The sequence below is a fragment of the Sceloporus undulatus genome, chromosome 1 (genome assembly GCF_019175285.1).
Source record: "Sceloporus undulatus isolate JIND9_A2432 ecotype Alabama chromosome 1, SceUnd_v1.1, whole genome shotgun sequence".
Lineage (NCBI taxonomy): Eukaryota > Metazoa > Chordata > Lepidosauria > Squamata > Phrynosomatidae > Sceloporus > Sceloporus undulatus.
Window position 1 is genome coordinate 336,387,511 of NC_056522.1, and position 26,937 is coordinate 336,414,447.

At 40.4% G+C, this 26,937-nt stretch overlaps 1 protein-coding gene across 1 annotated transcript in view; it reads right to left on the bottom strand.

Moving 5' to 3' along the window:
- Positions 1 to 25,297, bottom strand: part of SLC25A21 (solute carrier family 25 member 21) — a 395,030-nt gene extending 369,733 nt beyond the window's left edge. The window contains exon 1 of the mRNA XM_042446537.1: positions 25,021 to 25,297. Within this exon, the coding sequence (XP_042302471.1) occupies positions 25,021 to 25,087 (67 nt within the window). The 5' untranslated portion in view covers positions 25,088 to 25,297. The remainder of the gene's footprint in view (positions 1 to 25,020) is intronic.
- Positions 25,298 to 26,937: the final 1,640 nt, after the last annotated feature.

Below are 26,937 nucleotides of genomic sequence, written 5' to 3' on the forward strand. Positions count from 1 at the left end.
CTCCTTAAAGAAGAAACTGCATGAAATGCTTCATTCCATCACTGATCTTATGGGGGTGAAGCAGACCAGCGACTTGGAGCAGTCCCAGAGCCAGCCGCTATCATAGCCCTGAATGAGCCACCGGCAAGGAGTGCTTTTTTGCACTCCTTTTTTGGCTGGCTTCGGACTACCTTAGGTGGCTGTGAATTGGCTTCCAGATGCTCCATGGGCGTGCACCTTGCCCCAAAGTGGCTGGAAACCACTCCTTCCTGCCCATCTGTTATGGGCCATATTTGCCTGGAAGATAGATAGACAGACAGACAGACAGACAGACAGGCAGACAGACAGATAGCATTCTTATTATAAGAGAACCTAAAAATACTCAATAAAATCTACCAGCATAAAACCACAGCTCACATTAATTTCAAGACAAAATCAGAGGTGCAGCTGATGAAAAAGGGATGGTTCCCTATACCTATTTCTTTTTTTAAAAAATTGTGTGTGTGCTGTTTGTCAGCTAATCTGTACCTGTTTGGAAATCCCTCTTGCCACCGCCTGGTTTCCTGAGCTCCCAAAGCTCATGAATAATGATATAGTCAAAACAGGCAGATTAAGCACCAACACTCCACTTCAGCATTCTTAAGTACTAGAATCTCAAGACATGGGAGAATGAGCAGGCAGCATAATAAACTTTTATGCTATTATATTAAAGTGGACAATCATACACACATACACACCTACTACTCCCCTGGAGGGGCAGGAGTACAGATTTCTCATTATCTGGACACATGTCTTATTTAGAGACTTTATGTTCCATGTAAAACAGCAATTCCCAAAGTGGGTAGTGATTCCGAAAATGGGCAGTATCACCTCAGAGAGTGGTAGAAAAATCCAGAGGGTTGGTGAGAGAAACATGGGTGGCAAGGGGGCAGTAGAAAGGGCACTCAGTCAGAGTATTGGAGCACAGATAAGACAAGGGGAACCACCAGCCTTTAGTACCATGGAGGGAATGAGGGGTTCATGAACTGTCTCTTTCTAAAAAAATATATTGTAATGTTTCTTAAATCTGTGAGCCACCTTGGGTCCCTTCAGGGAGAAAGGTGGCATAGTGAAATAAATAAATAAATAAATATTTTCAGGGTGCCTTAAAACCACCACACAGCCTCACAAATCACTTTGTGTGCTAGTGTCTCCTGCTCTTTCCCTGTCTATGCAAGCTCACTCCCTTAGCCACATCTTTCACTAATACTGGTGGTAGAGGTTGGGAAACTCTTGCAATGCTTGGGCATAGGACATCACTGTGGCTTGGAGTGGTACCATTTTGGGACAGGCTGATTGACTGTAGTGAGGAGTTAGAGCACATGATGGCAGGGGAGAAGCAGTGGCAAAAAATATGCTTTCAAACTTGGGATCCTACTTAAGCTTTGTGAGCTTTGCCAGGATTTGGCTGGAAGCCTAGAGCTGCTTCACTCTGCTTGTGCTTTCTTTTGTCAGAAAGGGTGAGAGAAGAGGTAGCAGAAGAAACAATGTTAGGGAGGGGAATGACTTGGAGCTGTGTGGGGAATGCACATCTCTGGGGAAGGAGGGTGAGGAGTATCCATAGTTAAAATCTCTCCTTTTCCCCATCCACACCAGCCTTAATTCCAGAGCATATAGCCTCTGTATATGCCAGATATGCACAACATATGGCCCATGGGCCGCTTGCTGCCCCCTAAAGGATTTTGGGCAGCCCGTGAGAATGTGGAACAACTTCAAGGATTCATTGCCACCTGTCCAGGCAGAGGAGCAGGAGAATGGAATTAATATTAATAATATAATATAATATAATATAATTATTAAGGAATGAATGAATAAAATAGTTGAATCATTTATTATACCTTTACTTGGAAAGTGAGCCACTAAAAACCTATCTGTATATATTTTAATTTTGGCCCTTACCTACTGCCATGTTGTGCAGGTGTGCCCTACACACACCCCAGCTGCACCTCTCTCCATCCCAGAGAAGGTTTGAGAGTCCTTCCACATTGGAGGAAAAAGTGGGAAGCTGTGTGCACCTATATTCACTTCATCTAAGAAGGATTGAGAGTTCTTACGCACTATAGAGAAGCTTCTCCCTTTGCACCCAGTCACCTAGGGTGCAGCAACCAAACAGCTGACTGAAAGCCTCTTGCCAATGTTGGCATTACCATAAGGCCAGCATGAGCAAGAGACTTTTCGGTCACTGCTCAAAGAGCTGCTCAGTTGCTGCTCCTAGGGTTACGAGGTGGAAAGGTTGCAGTAAGTGAGATTGATTGTTTTGAATTTTCAGCAATTAACAGTACACTTAATATCCGGAAATAGGCATGGGGGGATGCTAGAATGGTCACCCTAGAGGAAAGGGGGCAGTAGCTCAAAAAAGTTTGGGAACCAATGAGCATCACTCTTACAGCATATTAGCATCTTCAGATTCTGTCCAATCAGACAAATCTAACTGATCCCCATGAATGTCAACAATAATCTTCCCCTCCAATGGAAAGTGAGATTTATATTAGACCACATAAGAGGCCACATAAGGGACCATTTCTCTGAAACTGTCACTAGCCACTATTTCTGTCTGCCATCCAATGATTGCATCAGATTGCTGCAGCCTATTTGCAGGTGACTGCATCAACCAATTAAAATACTGTACTTATCCAGTACATGTTTAGTTATAGTTTGGTCACTTGTTTAATATTTCTCTGTAAAACTGCTGTCTTACATTTTTTGTTTGGAATTAAATGTCAAAAGCAGGCTTGGTAAGCTTGTATTTCTTACACAGACATTTGGTTTCTTACTCTATGTAGACATGATTATTTCCTAATATTCAGGCTTAATATCTGCAAAATCTATATTCAAATTCAAGCTCAGCCTGTAACACTGGTAAATCACTACAGATAATGAACAACTATGAATGCTGAAAATTGAAGGTGTGTATGTGGCAGTCATATGTCTTACTCTCTTGATATACACAATTTACAAAACAGCATCGGTGTGTCTGCCATCTCCCATGTAAAAAACTATACAGAATGAAAAAGTACCATATATGGAAAGTCCAGCAGTCTGAACTAAGTTCTAAACCTAGGCTGAAATGAGGAAAAGACTTACACACTGTTTCATATGTTTATTTCAAATGTGCTTGTGTCCTGTCCCTTGAATGAGTCTTGTTCTTTAAAAAGCAAGGCATTTCAGGAAATTCCAGTTTCAAACTGAGAACCATGAGATCAGCGCATTTTGGGGACATGGTGGCATAGGAGGTGCAATTGCCTGAGGCCTCACACATAGAGGGGGGCCCACATCAACATTGACATTGCTGCATTGTTGCAAACTCATTTCTTTTGGAAAACCACTAACTTGAGCAGGGTAAATGTCATGAGAAAAATCACAAAACAAACTCTGCTAGTGGCAGTGTCTTTTTGACACAGCAGCGTAAACAAGATGACAATAACTAGAGGACTGAAAATTAGCAGTCCAGCCTAAATCTTATTCAGACATTTGTTTGTTACTGTATTTACATCACTCCTTTTTCTTTCTAAGGACCCCAAGGAGGTTTACAAATACTGTTCTTCCTCCTCATTCTACCCTCACAACAACCCTGTGAGGAAGTTATTCTAAAAGTCAATGGCTGGCCCAAAATCTTGTAGTGAGCTTCATGGCTGTGTTGGGACAGGAACCTGGATTTCCTGAATCCCAATCCAACACTCTTAACTACTGAACCACAATAACTTCAGGAAAAGGATCTCAACTCCCCCTTCTGCCCTGGGCCTCTCAGTGTCTTTAAAAGGCCCTGCACAAGATGAAAGAAGTTGGAAAAGAAAATGGTCTCACCTGTTAAGTTTCAGTTCAATATTATTCAGAGGCATATCCTGCATGAACACCTGCAGTCATAAATAACGTTTCAGCTGCTAGAGAAAACTAGATAGTATAAACTGAACAAAAACATACCTTACATATGTTATTTCAGGCCTGCACACTTCTCCAAAAATGCTGTAAGTGTCAAAGATTTCACTTGTAAGGTAAAATAAGCAAATTCTGGCAGTAACATAAACTGTTCGAATAATCACTCGGGGCTACGTTCTTATTGCTTCAGTTGATACCACTGGAAGTTTTTTTTTAATGTCTGACTCTAAACATGCAAGGTATTTCACAAATACACACTACATTAATCATGTATATTGTTGGCATTCAAAACATTTCTAAAATATTCAGTCTTTTAGGTAATCTTGCTCATGATCTGACATTGCTTTTGGAGTTATGCTCTCGTTATGTGAAACTTTTAAAAGTGATACATTTCAAAGTCACAAGAACATATCCTTCTAATAAAAAAAGAGCATGTTCTTATTTTTAAAGTTAAGAATTAATATGTACAGTGAGAGGCTACAGCTGTAAAGAATTTTCCTTTCAAAAAACACATTAAATTTATCCCAGAACACTATGAAATCAAAGTGTGTCAAGCGTGATTCACAAAACAGTAATGCTGGAGTAACCCCACTTGGCCCCACTGGAATGAAGGGATTCAAAATACACATAAATTCTTGCTGAATTCAGTCCTTCAGCCCTTTTGTATTTCCAAGTAGTATAAGCCAATCACACTAAATAATCAGAAGTCAAGGCGTAGTAAATCCAATAATAGGTGCAAAGTGAAATCTACTGAATCTACCAGAATGTTTTGCCTATTTGAAAGTTCTTCCCTGAGGGAAAACCTGGCATTAAAAATAGTATTAAGCATACTAGAAAAATAGTATATTTCTTATCCGTCTCCTCCCACATCTGCTTACAGCAAAGTCCCCGCTCAACTGCAGTATTCAAGTTTTCTAGGATATGGACATAACAGTTACTGAACAATTTACCTGGCTAGAAAATGCTGCCCAGTTTACATAATGCCATGTCAAAATTAGCACTAAACACTGAAGCTGAACTGCAGATTAACATTTGAAGGCTGACATTTAAAGAATATCTCAACCTCATTGTTTTTGAAAAAGAAACCATTTTATCATCAGGATGGTTGTAGTATATTTTACTAATCTGAATGTGTGTGTTATTTGGGGGTGTTGCCAAAATCTATAGAAAATCACAGTTTGAGCTGTTAGTACGCTGTTTGTTGCCTAGTCCTATACATGCTTATTGAGAATTAAAGCTATGTTTGTTCACTTGGAGTTATAGCTAATCAAACTCAAATAGAATTACAGCTGCCTTGGTTATGAGACAGAAAGAGAGAGAGAAAGAGAGAGAGAGAGAGAGCACTGCCAAGATATAATGCAAAGAAGTGTCCAGGGAAGTAAGAAGCAGATACACTGACATTTTGTTTTTATGGGATACCAAACCACACCTTGCTCTAGGAGTGCAGCCTTAGATCATATCAGGGACCATTTAGTCAGGCAGCATGTTCAGTCAGCACTAAATCAACTTAAGTATGGAATATCTTTTTTCTACCAAATGCAAGATAGTGCTGGTGTTTGATTTCAGCATACAAGATATTATTCACATATTTTGTTTTTTAAAGCTCCAAATTCCTTTGTCAGAATATAGTCAGAAATTCTAAGTATGCATTACTACTTCTTGCTTCTGTACAGAATATTGACTTTCTAAAAGCAAGATTTGGTCTTAAAAACAAATGAATAGCACTGATAACTACTTGTCTATATTATTTCCAGTCTTTCCAAAAACAGCATCACTCATAGAGAAGAGGGAAGTATCAGCAGACTTGGGAAAAACTTGAGGTTTCCAGAAACCTTTATAAAATAACCTTTTAAAATACACAGAAGGAAAGAAAAGTCTCTAAAGTGAGCTCCAAAGACATCACAGAAAGAACAGAACATCCTCAGTGGTCACAAAATGCTGATTAATTGAGTACAAAAGGAAAAAGAATAGAGTACACTGGGATAGGGGACTAAAAAAGAGCACAAGTGAAATATTTTGCTTTAAATCCAGCATGTTTAAAATGATAGCAAAACTGATTATAGAGAAATAAAGGACATTCACTTCAGCAGAAGATTATTCACCTGCAAAACAGAGCAAGCAAAGTCCCTTTTACAAAATGTTTTCAAAAGGACTCAGGCTATACATTGTCTGTTAAATAATTTGTAATGTTTTAGTTCCCCTTTTTGGGGAAAAAATACATTTAAAAAAGATGCCCTAAAATCTGGGGCTGGGAAATCCTATCCAAATGCTCTCCGAATGATTTTTTTTGTCCCTAAAAGGTAATGAAAAAAAGTAACATGAGTAACACAAAACAGCAATCACATTACAAGTCATTAGTTCTCTTTGCAAAAGGAACATTATTATGTTCCAGATGTTTCCAAAACTAATAATAGGAAAAATTACTTTTAACATGTTGTTTGGTAGCTCTGTCATGAAATTATATTTTCTCCAAACAAACCTTTATTACTATACAAAACAATGATATTCACATTAGATATCCACAAGTATCATTATAACTTTGCTCAACAATACAGAAGAAATATGACAAATCCCAAAACCAAAGATTTAATACAAAATACAATAATGACTTGAACTGCATTAACAGCAATGAGAGAAAATCTCTGACTATGGTGGGATACAGACCGCCCAAAAAGGGTGGTCTCCCGCTGCCCTAGTTTGCTCTGCGAGGAAGCCGCAGCAGCCAAACCGCGTGGCTCCATTGTGGAACAAAAAGAACCTGCAAAAAGAGAGTTCTTGCAGTGCGCTTGTGACGCCGCAATGCGCCAATGGCGCACTTGCGGCATCACAAGCACGCTGAAACGTGCGGACACTAGGTGTCCGTCACGTCAAAATGGTGCCGCCCATGTAGACCTCCCAAAAAAGAAGACTCCATCATACTCTGAGGCAGCATATATTCCACTGTCAGAAAGCTGTGACCGTCAGGAAGTTCTTCCTGAGTTTTAGGTGGAATCTCCTTTCCTGTAATTTGAATCCATTGTTTTTGTCCTAGTGTCTCTGCAGCCGTAGAAAACAAGTCTATTCCTCTTTGGTATGACATCCCTTCAAATATTTAAAATGTCCCCTCTTAACCTTTTCATCAGGCTAAACATTCTCAGCTCCCTAAGCCGCTCATTATAGGGCATGGCTTCCAGACCTTTCATTATTTTGCTCTGGACATGCTCCAGTTTCTCAACATCCTTCTTGATTTGAGGTCCTCATACCTAGACCCAGTATCCCAAGTGAGGCCTGACCAAAGCAGAATAGAGAGATGCTATCAACTTTCCTTGATCTGGACATTATATTCCTGTTGATGCAACCAAGAATCATATTGGCTTTCTTGGCTGCTGCATCACACTCATGTTCAGCTTATGGTCCACTAAGATGCCTACATTCCTTTCACATGAACTGTGAAACATATTATAACACGTTAGTTATAACTACCAATAACATGTTCTGTTAACACTTATTTCATTTTTTACAGAACTGTCTATATAGGCAATAATACATTTCAATTTTTGATATTATGTAAGTTTCAGCTCCTATGATGAGTTTCTATAAAAACCACTATTGTTAACTGTCTTGTGTTTTAATACTTAAATTCAGTATTGCAAATACTTAAAGTCCAGTAACATTAACTAATTGAAACCAATTAAGTTTTTAATTGAGTTGTAAATTTGCCAATGCAAAAAGGAACTAAGGACCAGTAAGATGGCCCTAAAGGGGCAACTTGATGCCACCCCCTTGGCACCGGATCGGGGCCGCAACCACGTGCCATGGGATCAATCTGGCATTTTTCGGCCCAAAAAGAAGCACTTCTTTTTGGGGTGGAAAAAACCACCCTTTCTGCCGCAGTGGTGGCTCTTCTGCGCTCCTGCAGCGTGTGGCATCAGAACACTGTGCTGGTGGAATGCCACAATGTTGCCCGCTGTCTGAACAGTCGGGTGGCGTGACACCGGCCTGGGGACAGCTTGGGGGCATGCGTCATCTAAACACCACACCCCCAATTTCAACGGTATTGAAATCTTTTACCAGTGGGGGAGAGGGAGAAAAGTTTATATGACATGGCAAATTTGCATTTAAATTTGTATTCAGCCTCTAAATTATATTTGAAAACTATAATGAATGCATTAAGTTCTCCATTATCAAGTTATTAATTAATTAAATGAGTTACTGTGCTAAAAAACAAAAATTTTACAGCACCCCCTTCCCTTACGCAGGGATCTGTTCCGGACCCCCCCCCCCCCCCCCCGCATAAGGGGTAAATTGCACATGCTCAAGCCCTGTTAGAAGTAATGGGGCTCATGCCCCTAGTGCGCCGCAGGTGTGTGCCCCATTACTTCTTCCGGGGCAAGAGAAAAGTTTTTCCAGCATGGCTTCCAGCGTATGCTGGAAGCCGCATATGGTGTGCCCGCCTATAATGCGGGCATACCGTATTACATTACTTTTTTTACATTGATTTATATTTGAAGTTCAGTTCACTTAATTTTTTGCAAAAGTGTTTTTTACTTCCCTCCCTCTTTTTTCTTCCTTCTCTCCCCCCCCTCCCCCGAGGATTGGGAAATTACATTGTGCCCTCGCCTTACGCAGGGGATCAGTTTCAGACCCCCCCCTGCAGACCCCCCGGCATAAGGCAAATCCCGCATGTGCTCAAGGTCCTTTCACTTGAATGGGGCGCACATCTGTGGCACATGGCGTGGTGCGCACCCATTCACCTTGTTAGGACTCGCAGTCTGTGTGAGCTTGAGTTCGCATATGGCGAGCCCATGTATGGCACAGGCGTGCTGTACAAGGTTTCAGTCATATCTAGTATGTGCATCTTGGAAGGGGAGGATTCTCTTTGCATCTCTGGGGGACTGTTGTAAAGCTAAGGGTTTTAGTGTACTGTCATAAAATAAATGTAAAAGCTATTTTCAAATTAATTGAATTGCAAAAAAAGTTCCTTTATATCATGAATTGTAGTTCATTAACCTTTAATGTGTTAATCCTTTCCCACTAACTTTCTTGTTTGCTGCCTGGTACTTAATCCAGTGCTGCACAAAAAAAAGTCAGAGACTACTATGTCTCTCCTTTCTGAATGTGTGGTCATCAGTTCCAAGAAGGCATCATCCAAGCCATCATTCAAATGGACAGAAGATTGTTCTCTTTAGTCAGAGAAGTGAAATGTACAAAATTTATCAGAGAACCTAAATATAAAATATTTATTGTTAGTGCTATGAAAACGGTCTTGAAATCTTTTACCAGTGGGGGAGAGGGAGAAAAGTTTATATGACATGGCAAATTTGCATTCAAATTCAAGTGACTTCAAAAATCTGTTTCTCATTTAACATTCCAGCCAGAAACATTATTTTCATATGTAAACAACTGTTGCACAACAAGAACTTTTCTATAATATAGATTGTTGCAGAAAATTAAAAAAATTACAAAATGTAACAAATGCTATTTAACAAAGTGGCATGTTGCAAAGCTAAATCATTGATTAGTTTCGGCACCCCAACAGTCTCACTTATAAGGAAAGATTTTAAGGAAAATTTAATCTGGTGTCCAAATATAACATTACTTTAAACATGAGGTCATCTAAACATCTGTCTCCAATATATCCATAGGGATTTAAATCAAAAGTCTGCTAAACATGTACAATCATTTAGAAAATAAATAACAGAACAAATTTAGTCTTGATTATGATTATCATGCATTTTAAGAGGAAACATTTATTCTAATAAGAAAAGTCTGAATTTAAAGTTTATTGACATTAAACTAAAATAGTTTCATACCAAGAGTATGACACTGATTTATATTTACTCTTACTCTGAATAATATCCACTGCGTGATACCTGAGGAGCAATCTGTTCTTGGACAATTTTAATATATGAGGGGAGGGTTATATTAATTTTGTATAATGGTGATACATTCATTCATTCATTTAGACTCTGAGATTAAGAGTAAAATGTTAACCCACACTTGATGGTGGGGGACAGATTTTGGATGAGGCAGGGATGCCTCTGCTATAAACAGCAGTGGGCCCCTAAACAGAGTGTTTCAAGGGAAATATGGGAACCTGTTTGGATCTACTGAATCCAAGCCATTCTGTTTCCACATGAGGTTGCAGGATTGGACTTATTAGCTAAGGAGCATAAACATGGTATAGGTATTTCTCGCCAACAATTTCAATAGGAGGGAAACTTTTAAAAACTGACACGCTCTGGAAAAAAAATCAGCAGTCCCTGGCCTGTTACAGACAGCCAAAAATAAAGCTGCTTCGAGACACAGTGGAGATATGGTGTTTCAATGATGCATGCGTCCTAGTGTAATGGGCTCTACATGGGGCTGCCTTTGAAAAGTATTTGAAAAGCATCTGTCTAATTACTACAAAATCTTAAATGTGAGAGATCTAGAAGATGAATATATCAGACATACTATGATACAGTGGGTGCAGGATATAGTTGAACCAACAGATATTGAACTTTGGGAACAATCATGGAAGCATACTAAGAAATTTACTTTATGTCAAAACCACAAAGAAAACTATACCAAAATGTTCTTCAGATGGCACATGACACCAGTTAAGATAAATAAGATCTATAAAGCAGGAAATGGTAAATGTTGGAAGTGCGAGAGATTGAAGGGCACTTACTTTAATGCATGGTGGGAATGCAATAAAGCTGTTCTGTTTTGGGAAAGAATCTAGAGATTAATGGTACATATTTTGAAGGTTGACATTCCCTTAGATCCGTGTTTATTTCTGTTGAACGTGATAGCGGTACTGGATGCTAAACACGCTCAAAAATATTCACGTATTATACTGTATATCAGGGGTAGGCAACCTGCGGCCCACGGGCCGGATGCGGCCCGATGAGGCCTTGGGACCGGCCCCAGCCCAGTCCTGCTGCCGATTGCCGCCGGGGCCTTTGGGGGGGCAATTGTCTATAGAAGCCTCAGAAACATGCATTTATATTAACATTTAAAAAAAAATCAGCAAATTTTTTCGCGTGTCCTCTATTTTTTTTTAAAAGTGTCCTCCATTTCAAAATTTTGTCCTACATTTGTCCCGGTTTATTTATATATTTAATTTTTTTTCCAAATTATTTAATTATTTATTTTTTGGCTTCGGCCCCCCGTTGTCTGAGGGACAGCAACCCAGCCCCCGGCTCAAAGAGGTTGCCTACCCCTGCTGTATATGGTAACTCTGGCCAGAATCCTGTACGCTCAGTACTGGAAAAATCCACTTATACCCCCAGAAGAGGAGTGGTTGGTTAAATTAAATTAAACAAGGACACTAGATATTCTAACAGCTAGCTTAAAAGATATTAACATGGATATAATTCAGAAAATGGGAATGTATAGAATTGTAATATGAATAGGATGACTTGATTTGTGAGTGGATAAACTTCATCACTTCTATATCTCATTTAAAGGCATCTGAGTAAGAATTTCTTTGTTTATAAAGATTTAAGATGACCACAAAATGGTATGATTTATAGGTATTTTTTTTTTTGTTCTTTTGTTCCAATGTGAAATAGTATAAATATAGAACTTGGAGTCGCTAGGACCTATGTCGCTGAAAGACCATAGAATAAGACAAAGATACATACATTTATTTATTGGTCAGAGGTTTAGTTGTCAACAGATAATTAGAGGGTAACAAATTAAGTTAAGTACGCAAAGTGCTATAAGGTCTAATGGAAGTGTATTAGCTTATCTATTATTAGCAACGATTCAGTATTCATGTTGTGATGTTTTTATGTATATATATTTGTCTATATTTTTATTGTTATTATTGTATTATTACTGTCTTTTGTATGATATTGTAGTGTGTTTACAATGTACTTTTTTGTAGTATTTCAATAAAAAAATTTTTTAAAGTGTTTGGAAAATTCAGCTGGTTCAAAGAGCTGCTGCCAGGCTGTTAACCTGGGCCGATTACAGAGATCATACAATGCCCCTGTTGAAACAGCTTCATTGGCTGCCAGTTTGTTTCCGGGCACAATTCAAGGTGCTGGTTATTACCTATAAAGCCCTACATGGCTCAGGTCCAATCTATTTGGCAGACCATTTCTCCTGGTATGAACTGGCGCGGACTCTGAGATCCTCTGGAGAAGCCCTTCTCTCCGTTCCAACACCATCGCAAACACAGTTGGTGGGGACGCGAGAGAGGGCCTTCTCAGTGGCTGCCCCTAGACTCTGGGACACCCTGCCCAGGGAGATCAGAATGGCTCTCTCCTTTATGGCCTTCTGCAAGCAAGTGAAGACCTACCTATTGACAAAGGCATTTAAGGAATTGCTATAAGGGCATGCTGGGATGTTGGACCATTTTAAAAAGTTTTTTCTCTATATATAGTTTTATCCTTTTAAAATATGTTTTATTCTTTTAATAACTATCTGTTTTAATACCGTAATAATTTAATTCCTTTTTAATGTACTTTTTTAAAAATGTTTTAATTGTACTGTCTTTAATGCTGTGAAGCCGCTCTGAGCCCCAGTCCTGCAAAAAGAGTGGGATACAAATAAATATGATAATAGTTTTTGTTGGGTTTTCGGGCTATGTGGCCATGTTCTAGAAGAGTTTCTTCCTGACATTTCGCCAGCATCTGTGGCTGTCATCTTCAGAGAATGCTTGCCTGGAAAGGACTTGGGTATATATATTCTGTGTATATTTAATAATAATAATAATAATAATAATAATAATGGAAATGACCATGGTCTGTGATGTCTCTACACTAATGTACAGAGAATGGGAAATAAACAAAATGAACTTGAACTATTAACACAGCACAGCTATATAATAAGTATCATTGAAACCTGGTGTGATGAGTCTCACGACTGGAATGTAGTAATGGGGGGGGGTGTATAATCTAGTTCAGAGCAAGAGAGCAATGAGGAAGGAAGGAGGAGGAGCATTATATGTCAAGGATGTTTACATCTGAGAAAAGATCCATGACTTAAATACTGGAAGCCAGTTGAGAACATCTGGTTAAAAATTAAGGGGCAGAGAAACAACAGGGATGCTGTTGTAAGGGTCTACTACACACCACCAAGCCAGAATTAGGGCTTGGATGATGCCTTCTTGGAACTGATAACCATACATTCAGAAAGGAGAAACATAGTAGTTATGGGGATATCAACTATGTATTCCAATATTTGTTGGAAGTCAAACACTGCCAAAAATTTAAACTCCATTAACAGCAGTAAAGTAACTCTTCTTAGGATCATCTTGGGATTTAGGCACAACAGGGGGATCAAGGGCTGGGAAATAAGGACTGGGACTTCAACTTTTTGAAATTTCTATCTCCAACAAAGGAAAAACATTGGGGGGCGGGGTATAATTGATTGTGTTTTACCTATACAGCTCATAAGCACTTTTTCCAGATGTAGCAGTACAGAGACACTTGAGATACTGAGTGGTCCCTTCCTAAGAACGGGCCTACAGCTTCACAAAAAACAGAGACACCCTGGATCCCAAGAGGAGTTGTTCTTTGCCTGTATAGTTTGTGTGTGTGTGTGTGTGTGTGTGTAGCCTGATGAACAAGCCAGTAGGGCTTTGGAAGCTTGCATGATGTGAAGTCAAAGACTTTCATGGCCAGCATCCATAGTTTTTTGTGGGTTTTTTCGGGCCACACAGCCCAAAAAAAAACCCACAAGAAACTTGCATGATGTGTTTTGTGCATTTTGATTGGCCAATATAGGTATTATTCTTTTGTGAATCCTAAAGGTAAATTTGCTGAGCAGTTGCAAAGATGAGCTTGCAAGAGACTCAAATAAAGAGGCACCAAGCTCTGTTTGTTGAGTGGGCAATCTGCCCCTTTCTTCTGCCCCCTTGTTATCTGTTCCCTTTTATATAATTTGTTGTATGCCTGAATCCCAGTTATAGAAAAATGACTTATACCAATCACATAAACAACTAAATATATAATTTTACAGTTGAACATTGAACATTAAGAAAACAAAAATAATGACCATAGAGCATAGATGATTTACACAACTTTATCACAGTTAATGAATTTACATATACCATAATGGTATTTTCTACTTGGTATTTTCAATTTCTATGTATGGCTGTGAAAGTTGGGCAGTGAAGAATGCTGACAGGAAGAAAATTAACTCATTTGAAAGGGGGTGCTGCAGTTTTACAGATACTGTGGACAGCTAAAAACACAAACAAATGTGGTACTAGAGGAGATCAAGCCTTTACTCTCCTTAGAAGCCAAGATGACTAAATTGAGACTGTCATAATTTGGATATATAAAAAGATATGACTCTTTTCCTACTGCCTTCTACCTTAGCAGGCACTATTGCCCTTTCTAGAAAGGCAGTACTGCTTAGTATGGCAGAAGGCAGTAGGAAAAGAGGAAGAATCTTTCAAGATGGATGGACCCAATCAAGGAAGCCACGGCCCTGAATTTGCAAGATCTGAGCAGGGCTGTTGATGGGTGACTTGGAGGCCTTTCATTCATAAGTCGAAATCAACTTTACAGCGGTTAAGAACAGACTCATGTCTGTTGCATCCCTTATGCACCCAAAAAGATGTTAAGTATATTCAGGTGGTAAGGAAAAGAGCATAAATTTGTGCCCAACTCTTGTGTTGACAACTATCCTATATAACACAAGAACTGAGTAAAGAGTTTATTTGTTTATTTTTAACTATAAATCAGTTGTAGCTAATGACCCAAGGCAAATCTATCATGGGGGTTTCTGGGGCTGGAAACTTGAACTCTGGGCTTCAGAGCCATAGTCCAATTCTCAAACCACTACACCACACTGGTTCCCATGCACCTTTTGAATCGCACACTTCCTCGTTCTAACTTAGGACTTCATCATGCAGGAGGGAAATGGGAGGGAAGTAAGGGGTTTAAATTAACATTATCCCATGAAAATTGCACAATTGCACTAGAGATTTTCACACACTTCACAATTAAAGAGGATTTATCCTGGCAATAACCAGGTAATAACCAGCAACAAATCATTCACAGGATTTCCCTAGAATGATTTGCTTCTGGTTATTACCTGGTTATAACCAGAATAAGTCCTCTTTAATTGGAACGTTATGTAAAAATCTTCAATGCAATCACATGATTTTCATGGGATAATGTCTGTTTAAACCCCTGATTTTCCCCATGTGATAAAATCCTAATACAGTTCACCCGCTCCATACGCAGGGATCCGTTCTGGATCCCTCTGTGTATGGGAAAAAATGCGTAAGCTCAACCCCCATTGGCTGCAATGGGGGAGCGCTTCTGCGTTCGGCGCAGTGCACGCGCCATGGCCACACACACCATTCATCGCCTGGCGGCTTAACCTTCCACGTAAGGTTAAAGCTGCATATGGTACATCCATGTATGGCGCGGGCGTGCTGTAAGTTAAAATGCCTCTCTGTCCAAGGCATTTCCTCCTACCCCAACAGTTAAGGATGTGCCAATGTAGTGAAACAGACAGAAGCAGGCTCTGAGAAATGACCCCATCAAGTGATGCCCATTTCTGCTCACTAGATACATCTGTCATGAATGTTTTAGAGGAAAGAAAAGTTTCTCCATTCAGGCTTGGGCATGATCGAATCTGAGATGATTTTACTTGTAATTTATTGCAGCTGTGTGACAATGGCAATGTCTTTATTTTCGTTTGGTACTGTTTTATTGAAATTGTTTTTAATTATTGTTGTGATTTGCCTCAGAGTAATATATTTCCAGAACAGTAGGATATAAATGTTCTAAATAAAGTTAATAAACAAACATAGCCTTTTCTCCATAAAAATGTCAAATTCCCTCTGAAGTCTCTTTTTCACCACTACAGTCTTTTTTTAAGTCCAAGTTAAACAAATCTGATATTCACCTGTAAAAGCAACTTTTTTAAAAAAAGAAGAATATGGTATTTGTTTCTTTCATAAATTTTTACTTAATATATTTAGAGTATCATCGTACTGCCATCTAGTGGCCAATCTAGAATATGTATTTTGAAGCAATATTGTTTTGTTTTGGTATATGTTGGTGTGCAATAAACCAGTTCCCTCAAGTAGGTAACAGTGTCTACTCAGAAGTAAATCTAATAAGGGCATCCAGCTTCTTGTATGATATGCCATCTATTCTGAATTCTAAGACAATGTGTTCATTTGCTTTAACACTTGAGAACCTCAGCTACTCTTCCCAGTCTACAGCAAACACTAATCCTGATGAAAGTAAGGACATCATGCAAGGAAGTAAAGCATGCTAGTGCTGCCCCATCAACCATCACATTCTGCATCCTCTTAGAAGGGAACTTTATAAAGAATAAAATCTCTTGTTAACATGGAGACTCTCCACATGATTGTGAACCCTAGTTTTTCCAGCATTCCCATTTGCCTGGAAAGTCTCCACATATGGAGGCTCTTATTTTCAGAAAGTAATTTTTCGTATGAGGAGAGCAACAAAGGAAGGCATAAGCATAACCCCTCTACCCATATAATTGCTTTAGTTTAAGGTTGTCAGATCTTGGCACCTGGCCCTAAGGGGCTCGACAGACCGCCCCAAAAGGGCGAGCTGTAGGCGCTTGTTTTTTGCTCCTGTGGGACGCCACAGCAGCCAAACCATGTGGCCTCCCTCTGCACCAAAAGAATCCGCTGAAAGCGGGTTCTCTTTGGTGCATGCGGCAGATGCCATGAGTGCACCATTGTCGCTCCCCTGCCACACAGCTTTCTTCTGGGAAAGAGCTAGGCTGCAGAAGAGGAGGACAGACAAATGCTCACCCTGCAAATCTCCCCAGCTGTCCAGCTTTCTCCTGGGAAAGACCCAGACTATGGAAGGGAGGAGATAGGCAAAAGGGTGACCCTCAAGGCTCCCCCACTTTCCAGGCTTTCTCCCAGGAAAGAACTGGGTGGTGGAGGAGGATGGGCAAACGTTCACCCCTCAAGGATCCTCTGCCACTTAGCCTTCTACCAGGAAGAGCATCAGACAGAGGAGGAGGATGGAATGAATATTAGCAGACCCTCACCATCCATAGGCATGCCACCTCAGATCTGAGCATCCACAGGTGACAAGCCCCATTGTTTTCAATGGCAAGGCCTGGCCTTCAACTGGGACCATGTCCATGGCCCTGGAAGTGGTGGAGAAGCTCTTTACGCTGGGACTGGACCATGTCAATGCCATCCTGCTCCACAGCAGCAAGAACAAGGGTGTCCCGCAGGCCACGCTGCTCCGGATGCTGCTTCCCAGAGGGCTTTCGCTGCCTCCCTCAGACAACAACCTCTCAACATTGCCTTCCTTCTCCACCCATACAGCTATCTAATCCTAGAGCTGGAGTGCCAGTCTGGCCCACTCTCCTCCTCTTCACCACCTGCCCCCATTGCCCCCCTGCACTGGAACCTCCATCACCATTACATGAACCTCCAAGACACTGGCATAGCCAGAACTCAGCACCCAGCCCAGAGGTCCATAACCTGGTGGTCACCATCTAGAGTGCAGGGTGAAGGTGGGGTGAGATTGAGAAGAAAGTGGCTTGTATTATTTGCAATTAACTGTATATTTTTGTTGCTAGGGGAATATGTTATTATTATGTAATGTTTTGGGAATATTACATGGTCTCCTGCTGCTATTGTATTATTATTGTCCTAGTATTTGTACTAAACTGTATTTTTTGCTGCTAGGGGAAAATTGATATCTGTTAGTTAGATTATTTTAGGGTATATTTTAATTTATTATGTTGATATTATAGATTTTGTTCTTTGTATTTCTCTCTCTCTCTCTCTCTCTCTATATATATATATATATATATATTCCTTGCTTTAGACATTAGGTTTATGTTTTGTATTCTGGCTTATGTTTACTGTATCATTATTTTTTGTATCTAATGCTCTTGTAATCTGCTTTGATTCCATGAGGAAAAGGCAGAGTAGAAATAAATTATTATTATTATTATTATTATTGTTTGAAAGTGAAAGTGACCAGCTTCTGAATCGATGGTAGAAGAAAGATTTGAAACAGGAGAGAGGGGGGTCCTGGAACCAAACCCCAACAGATACCAAGGGCCCACTGTGCATAGTTACATATGGTTACAATGAAAGTCTGGTAAGATGTGATGTTTTCAAAGAAAATCTAAAAAGAATAACTATGTTTTTAAAAACATTTAAAAAATTTTCTCCTCATACTGAGCTTTGCCTCACTCACACCATCTCTTCGCTGTCACAGGTGAATGTCACAGCCCATTTGTCCAAAAAGGCAGATGTCTGGAGAGCAGCAGTGTCACCTCCTTAGGCTGTCATTCACACATCCCTAGTGACACCTGTGGCGCATACCTCAGTGCACTCCCATTCCCTAGCCATTTCCACTAAGACTGCTGTTTATCTGCTGCTGATAGTGATGGGCAAATGATGCTCTTAAAAGCCAAAGAAGAGTGATTTCCTGGGCTGCAGGAAAACAAGGATGCTGTCCTCTCAGTGTTGAGAGCTGCACAAAAAGTAGCTGAGGTCCACAGATAGCGTTCTCCTACACTGCAGTACATTGTACATAAAATGTTTGATGTATGTATGCGTACATAACATAAATTGTTACAAGCAACAGCTAGTTTGAGGGCCAAGTATAAAAGCCTCAGATTTGTTCTTTTATCTAGATCTCTAATTGTGGGCTGTAGTACTATCCTGAAATGTCCTGCCTCTATGAATGAGTGTAGTGACCTCTTTTGCTTCATCCTAATTTATTAAAACCAAGGAAACAAACACACCATTGTGGTCTTAGAGCTGTAAACTGTAAGCGCACAATAGTTCTGGATGCAAGTGGCTGCATTACAATGGATACAACCCAGACTTAGTCATGCATAGATGGACTTGAGCCTCAGCCTGTGTCACCTCTGATCTGCAAAACAGAGATAGGGGGATATTACATGGTCTACATGACAGGATTCTGGAAAGCCAGTCTACTTTCACCCTCAGCAATCTTTCTTTCCCCTCACTCTTGTTTGCAGAGTATCTTCTAGCATTACCAACCCACAGCTGTGTACACCCTGTGTATAGTTAGCTCCTCTGTTTCTAGCACAGGAAATATTTCCAAAATGGAAAGATCATGAACTTCTGTCTTGTTTGCATTCTTCTCTAGGGGTACAGAGAATGATTCTCCAATCAATGAAACAACAAAATACTACACTGCTGCCAGAGAGGCACCTATCACTTTTACAATCAAATGAAAGATATAGTCTACTACTATTTTAAAAAAAGATTTTTCGTAGTCATACATAATCTAATCTGTTTATCTGTACAGGATGTTAAGATAAACATTTGCTGGTAGCATTTTCTTTTTCTCACATCCACACCTTTGCATGTGCATACATATATATAAAGTGGCCCTCACTCTCTGTATTTGATTAACTGGATGGCATCTTATGAAGCTTAAGGCACAAATCTTTAGAGTGCCATAACACTGTTCATTTCTCTGAAGATTCTAGCCACAGATGCTGGCGAAACATCAGGAAGAAACTTTTCTGGAACATGGCCACATAGCTCGAAAACCCCACAAAAAACTAACACTGTTCATTGTTTTTGCTGCAACAGAGTACATAACTACAGTATCTGGGAATTAATAAGAGGTAGTCCAGGTTTCAGAAATAGTCAGGAAATGCAATGTGATTAAAAATGATACCACTGAATATCAGCAGCAGGCACAGAGACAAATGTGTTTGACAAGAAGGGCAAACCAGTATATATAGATTTGTTTAATGATCCACTAGAACTCTATTGATCTACTAGGACAAAACCATCAGTATTCAGAGTATGGATAAAAGCCCTTGAACTACACAGAACTCTTCCTTGAAATCCTCAAGGTCTAGCAAATTCCTCATTTGCCTTGAAGACAATTTTATTGTCCAAAAGGTGGAAGAGACAACAAGGGGATCAGCTATTTTGGATCTGATCCTAACCAACAGGGATGACCTAGTTAATGGAATGCAAATGGTGGTGTTACCAAGTATGGTTTTATATAAAATTTTGGATGCCATGCGGTCTGAAGCTATGACCCCTGACTGATCCCACAGCAAGCCGGCATTAACCTAAAAGCAAGCAGACCACATAGCCAGCTGCTTTTCCAAGGCATGGTCTCAGGAAAAAGGTAGATTTAAACCTTTCAGAGGAAGTTTTGGGAGTTGAAAAACCAGATTCGCAGAGACCTCTACAAGGAAGACAACAGATGTGGCTTCCTTCTTAATGAGCCAGTGATTAACTTAACGGCTCAGCCATCAAGGTATCTGCTCTCCTGAAAAGTGTCAGACCTCTTGCATTGGGTAACCATTGTGTAGCTTTCGGCTTAGACAAAACGAAGTAATCAAAGCCTTTGTCTCGCAGGCAGCCATCGCCTGAGGGCCTGTTTAGCCCTATATAAGGTCCAAGTTTTCAGCCCTTCAGTGGGCTTGTCGAGCATTAAGTTCCGAGCCTGAGATTCCGAGAGCATCTTGCTCTGCTGAAATCACTTGAGCGAAGCCAAGCTCACTGTCACCGGGCCTTTTGGTTAGCTTTGCCCACCAGAACTCAGCTCTTAAGCCACTGCGGCTGCTCTTTCCTTTCCCGTTCCCGCGGCCGTGATCCACCATCCATCCTACATCTCATCCAACTTCCTGGAGAAGATTTCTAAGGTAATATTCCCAATGGTGCCTCTTCCTTCCTTCCTTTACTCTCCGAACTCACCCCTCCCTTGCTATAGCATTGAGTGTGTGTGTGCGCATGTGTGATCCCTTTTGTTGTATGGCTCCAATAAATTTCATAGTTTAATTGCACCTCATTGGTATTCGAATCTCTTTCTCTTGGGGGTGGACTAGGTGACCTCTGGTATACACATAGGGACACGATCCTGTGCGTGCGTTGTTAGGACATAGCTCTCATATTTGAGCTAATTAAAATTCCTCTAATTCGATCCTTCCTAACAGTGGGATCTTTAGGTGGTAGTGATCATGTACTCCTGGAGTTTGTTATACAATGGGAAGGAGAAGTCAGGCATAGTCAGACATGAATTCTAGACTTTAGGAAAGCTGATTTTAGTAAACTTAGAGAAATACTGGGGGTGATCCCATGGTCAGGAATACTAAAAGAGAAGGGAGTTCAAGACGGATGGGAGTTTCTCAAAAGGGAGATACTGAAGGCACAATTTCAAACAGTTCCAATGAGGAAGAAAAATGGGAGCTGTCTCAAGAAACCAGGATGGATGACTAAGGAACTTTCAACTGAGCTAAGTTTTGAACGGAACATGTGTAAGAAACAGAAAAAGGGGGAAATCACGAAAAAGGAATTCAAAGAAAGAGCAAGCACATGTAGGGGTAAAGTCAGAAAAGCTAAAGCGCAGAATGAACTCAGGCTTGCTAGAGAGGTTAAGAACAATAAAAAGGGCTTTTTTGGATATGTCCGCAGCAAAAGGAAGAAAGAGGAAATGGTAGGGTCGCTGCGTGGAGAAGATGGCAAAATGCTAACGGGGACAGAAAAAAAGGCAGAATTACTCAACACCTTCTTTGCCTCAGTCTTCTCAGAAAAAGCAAAGGGTCCACAACCTGAGGAAAATGGAGCAGAGGACAAAATAGGGGAATTTCAGCACAGAACAAGTAAGAAGATAGTACAGGAATACCTTGTTAATCTAAATGAATATAAGTCTCCAGGACCAGATGAACTACATCCAAGAATATTAAAAGAACTGGCAAATGTAATATCGGAGCCATTGCAATAATCTTTGAGAACTCCTGGAGAACAGGAGAAGTCCCAGCAGACTGGAGGAGGGCAAACGTTGTCCCCATCTTCAAAAAGGGGGGAAAAGAGGATCCCAACAATTATTGTCCAGTTAGTCTGACATCAATACCAGGAAAGATTCTGGAGCAGATCATTAAACAGAGAGTCTGTGAAAATTTATAAGGCAATTCCATAATCACAAAAAGTCAACATGGGTTTCAGAGAAACAAGTCATACCAGACAAATCTAATCTGTTTTTGTTTGTTTGTTTGTTTGATAAAATTAACAGCTTGGTAGATGAAGGGAATGCTGTGGATATAGTATATCTTGATTTCAGTAAGGCCTTTGACAGGGTTCCCCATGACAGTCTTGCAAACAAGAAATGTGGGCTAGACAAAGTAACTGTTACATGGATTTGTAATTGGTTGACTGGCCAAACCCAAAGGGTGCTCAACAGTGGCTCCTTTTCATCCTGGAGAGAAGTTACCAGTGGGGTTCCACAGGGCTCTGTCCTGGGCCCAGTGCTATTCAACAGCTTTATTAATGACTTGGATGAGAAAATTGGGGGTATACTTATCAAATTTGCAGATGACTCCAAATTAGGAGGAGTAGCTAATACCCCAGAGGACAAGATCTTAATTCAAAATGACCTTACTAGATTATAAAGCTGGGCCAAAGCTAACAAAATGAATTTCAACATGGAGAAATGTAAGGTACAGTTGACCCTTCTTATACACTGATTTTTTATACATGGATTCAAGCATCCACGGTTTGAAAATATTCAAAAAAAGTATAAATTTCAAATATCAGACCTTGATTTTCCATTTTTTTATAAGGGACACCATTTTGCTATGTCATTATATTTAATGGGACTTGAGCATACACAGATTTTGTTATGCATGGGGGATCTTGGCACCAAACCCCAGTGTATAACAAGGGTCCACTGTACTGCACTTAGGGCAAAAAAATGAAATGCACAGATATAGAATGGGGGACATCTGGCGGAATGAGGCTACATGTGAAAGGCATCTAGGAGTCCAAGTGGACCACAAGTTGATGATGATTCAACAGTGCGATGCAGCAGCTAACAAGGCCGATGTAATTTTAGGCTATATCAATAGAAGTATAGTGTCTAGATCAAAGGAAATAATAGTACCACTCTATTCTGCTCTGGTCAGGCCCTGCCTGAAACATTGTGTCCAGTTCTGGGCACCACAATTTTAAAAGAACGTTGAGAAACTGAAGCATGTCCAAAGGAGGGCGACTAAAATGGTGAAAGGTCTGGAAACCATGTCCTATGAGGAACAACTTAGGGAGCTGGAGATGTTTAGCCTGGAGAAGAGAAGGTTAGGAGGTGATATGATAGCCCTGTTTAAATATTTGAAGGGATGTCATATTGAGGAGGGAGCAAGCTTGTTTTCTGCTGCTCCAGAGACTAGGACCCAGAGCAATGGATGCAAGCTGCAGGAAAAGAGATCCCACCTCAACATTAGGAGGAACTTCCTGACAGTAAGGGCTGTTCAACAGTGGAACACACTCCCTCGGAGTGTAGTGGAGTCTCCCTCCTTGGAGGTCTTTAAACAGAGGCTGGATGGCCATCTGTCGGGTATGCTTTGATTGAGATTTCCTGCATGGCAGGGGTTGGAGTGGATGGCCTTGCGGTCTCTTCCTACTCTAGGATTCTATGATTGAGCAGAGTGTTCTCAAGCAATTAAAACAGAGAAGAAATATTTTTGCTGCCAGTCATCCTTTCAGTTTGCTTCATCCTTAATGGTATTTAAACAACCTTCTCAGTAACAAGAGGTCTTTCACACTAGGATCAGTTCAGACCTCATAATCTGCCAAAAAGTTTTATTGTATTTATTGGAGTATTCTTTTTAAAAAAGCAAAACAATTTTTAATTGGAAAAAACACCAGTTCCAAAAACCAAAGACCAAGGCCACACAATCCCCGTAAACTCAAAAGGGAGTGAACCAGTCTGTCTTTCCTTGAGAGGAAGTTTCATACCTAAGCTGCCGCTAGAGAGAAAGTCATGCTTTGTCTACTCATCACTCTAGCTTCTCAGGGTGAGATGGATCTGAATCTGATTCAGCAAGAGACATCTGTGTATAGTGCTGATCCCACAACCAGCATATGCACCCCCATTTCCATACCACAGGGATGGCAAGTGCACCTCCCCAAATGTTGCTGGATTAATGCTGGGAATTGTAGTCCAACAACAACAGGAGGGCTGCACTTCATAGCTACCTGGATGCACCTTTGAAAACAAATGGGAATGTGCATTTGCCTATAAGGCCATGATGTATTGCTTATGATTACTACAGGAGTAACCACATCTTTCTATGTTCCACTTTTAAATGTGTACAGTATATTCAGAATAAGTCCTGTTGATTATAATAGAATTTACATCTCATAAGTATCTTCAGCACTAGTTGCCACTAGCACCACTTGTTCAGAGTGGGATACATTCATCCCACCACTTAATATAAATTAGAAAATACTTGTAGGAACTAATAGCTATTTCTATTTGAATTTACACACCTTACATCTCACACTGTAAAGATAAAGATGTGTAAGGGAGCAGATACTGGAAACTTGGCTTCTGACTCTGGAATTCCTATTTGTCATTTTAACACTGTGGTCTAAAAACTTATTTAGCAACAATAAGTGCTAGGTTCTACAGATGGTTATCCTTGTTCCTGTTGGCAGTACAAAGCCAGGTGGACCAATGGTCTGCCAAACTTAGTATAAAGCAACTCCTGTACAATACACTTAAGTCTAACAACATCCAAAATCAATAAAAGATAGCTTTATGGGAACAACCGAAATGCATAAAATTTACGTTGCAAGCTTTCGAAGCTCCACAGGCTTCTTCACCAGGAAAAGGTATTAAAAATCAAACAGGAGAAAATAGAAAATCCACAAATCCACATTTTAATGTCCAACATTTTATGGCAACTTCAGTCTGAACAAATCTTGCCCATGAAAAAAAAAAACCCAATGAAACCCCCACCGAGTGACCTTGGGGATAGCCACATTCTCTCAGCCTCCAGTTCCTGAACAAAGTCTTCTGCTAATGTTATGGTGTCACTGAACTACAAACCCCAAAATGCAACTGGAGGGAGCCAGAGCAGTCGAAAGTGGAATAGCAGCACTGTAGGACTAGGAGTGTAGTAGGGAAAGGGCAAGGCACACAACGACAACAACAACAACACTGCCTTCCAAGGAGGAGCCAAACAGAACTTCCTGAAGCTCCAAGAGTGGGAAGGGCTGACTCCAGAGGAAGGAAATGATGCGGTTTGTTAGTGCTTTTAAGTGGCATGGCTCCATGCTATGGAATTCTGGGAATGGTAATTGGGGCGCAGGAGGCATGCCACATGGAGCCATGCCACTTAAAAGCACTAACAAACCGCACATTATGCACCCTGAAGAGGACAAAAGAGCTGACTCACCAGCAGAGCCACCGGCCACAATCTGTTGGGATGCCTCCTGCCAAAACCCCCGAGGTTTTCCTGCCATGGTGGTTCACGTGTACGTGGGAATGCCAGCCAAACCCGTGTAGAGAAGCCGTGCTTGGGGAGGGAGTGGGAGGAGGAAGGCCCTGGGTTGGGAAACAACGACTGGGCGGGAAAAGGCAAGGGAGGGTCGAGGGAGACAAGGGTTTGACTTCACACTCTTGCTTTCTCTTCTTTTATCTTCTTCCTCAGTTGTTGTGCCTTGTTTTGCAACAACCTTTAGACTGCTAAAGGGCTGGGAGCCCCGCCAAAAGCAGCCCCAGGAAGACTTTTGCCCTGAGAAGAAGAGCCAAAACTTGGGCAGAGTGACCTGATATGTCCTCACTTCCAACTCCAGAGAGATCTTATGTAGCCACTTTGGGACTCACTGAAAGAAAGAAGTTGGCAGCAGGAGCTTTCCTAGGCTTCCATCTACTTCCTCAGATGCAGTTTGGAGGACAAGGCACCACAAAGTGTAGGACAAATTCAAGGGGGGTGCAGTGTGTTTTTGGACCTAGCACTAGTCTAAGGACCACAGCTTTGAGTAACTAACACTCACTTCCTCCCGCTTCCAAATATTTTTGCTGGATGGAGACGCTTTAGTTTCAAAAACATGCCAAATGATTTTTGTGTATTTTTAGTTGGCCTTATAAATGTATTGCTAAGGATACAGATTTGTATCACAGTTAATATATGGTTGACCCTTGTGTTTTTCTCAGTTTCTATATGTTTGAATAGGACGATGCAAAGAAGTTCTCCCTGTTTTTTTATAATTAACTGTTTTTATTTGTTTTATAACAACAATACAAAACAAATAATACGTAAGTAACAAATAGCCTTGGAGGACTATATGTAATCTTGCTTAATAGCTATCTTTTGTAACAAAGTCCTAAAGACATCACTCAGATTCGCTAGGTGATGAAATTGGGATCAAAGTATCTTTCCAAAGAATAGCTTGATGAGTAGGAGGTCCAAATGCATCTGAGGAAGTAGACTAAAGTCTAGGAAAGCTCATGCTACCAATTTCTACCAAAGGTGCTACAAGATCTCTCTACCTACTGATAGCAAATGAGTTGGTGTTGATGTAATCAATTAAACACAACCATTCATCAAAAAAGGTGTCCGGTTTCTTTTGCCCATTACAGAGTCGAAAAGTATAAGAAAGCTTTTCCAACAACCAAGTGTCCCAAACTCTTTCCCACCAGTTGCTTCTTAGGAGTTTATCAGACAAGGGAAATTGGAAATATAATCCAATGGCAATCCAAACGCAATCATGGGGTTTAACATTATTGCGTGGTAGATTACCACACGCAATTTTGGGCAATGGGAAGTCAGTCTGAATGCAATCATGAGGTTTCACATTATTGCGTGATCACATGCAATTTCGGGCAATGGCAAGCTATTTTTGGGCAATGGGAAGTCAGTTTGAATGCAATTCGAATTCACGTAAATTTGCTGAACTAGTGAATTCATGTGAATGCGTTCTGCCCCACTTTCTTTTCATTCGAAATCCTCCCGTGTGATAAACTCCTTAGTACATTCCCTGTTTTCCAGCTTCTTGCAATTATATTCCTGGTTGCTGAGATGAGATTGTGATAAAGTTGCGATGTTTCAGTTTAGTGTTCTCTTTACAATAAGAAGTTCTCCCTGTTAGGGGCTTATCACACGGCGGCAAATCCCATGCAGAAACAACATTTTCAAATCTGCTGAACACCTGCAAATGCGTGTTGTTTTTCAGTCGCATTGGCAGAAGGAGAAATAACATGAAAATAACCCAAACGGAAAGCCGACAAAAAACACTCCTTTCTACTTTCCATTCAGGTTATTTTCACGTTATTTCTCTTTCACGCAAACGTCTGAAAAACAACCCGCATT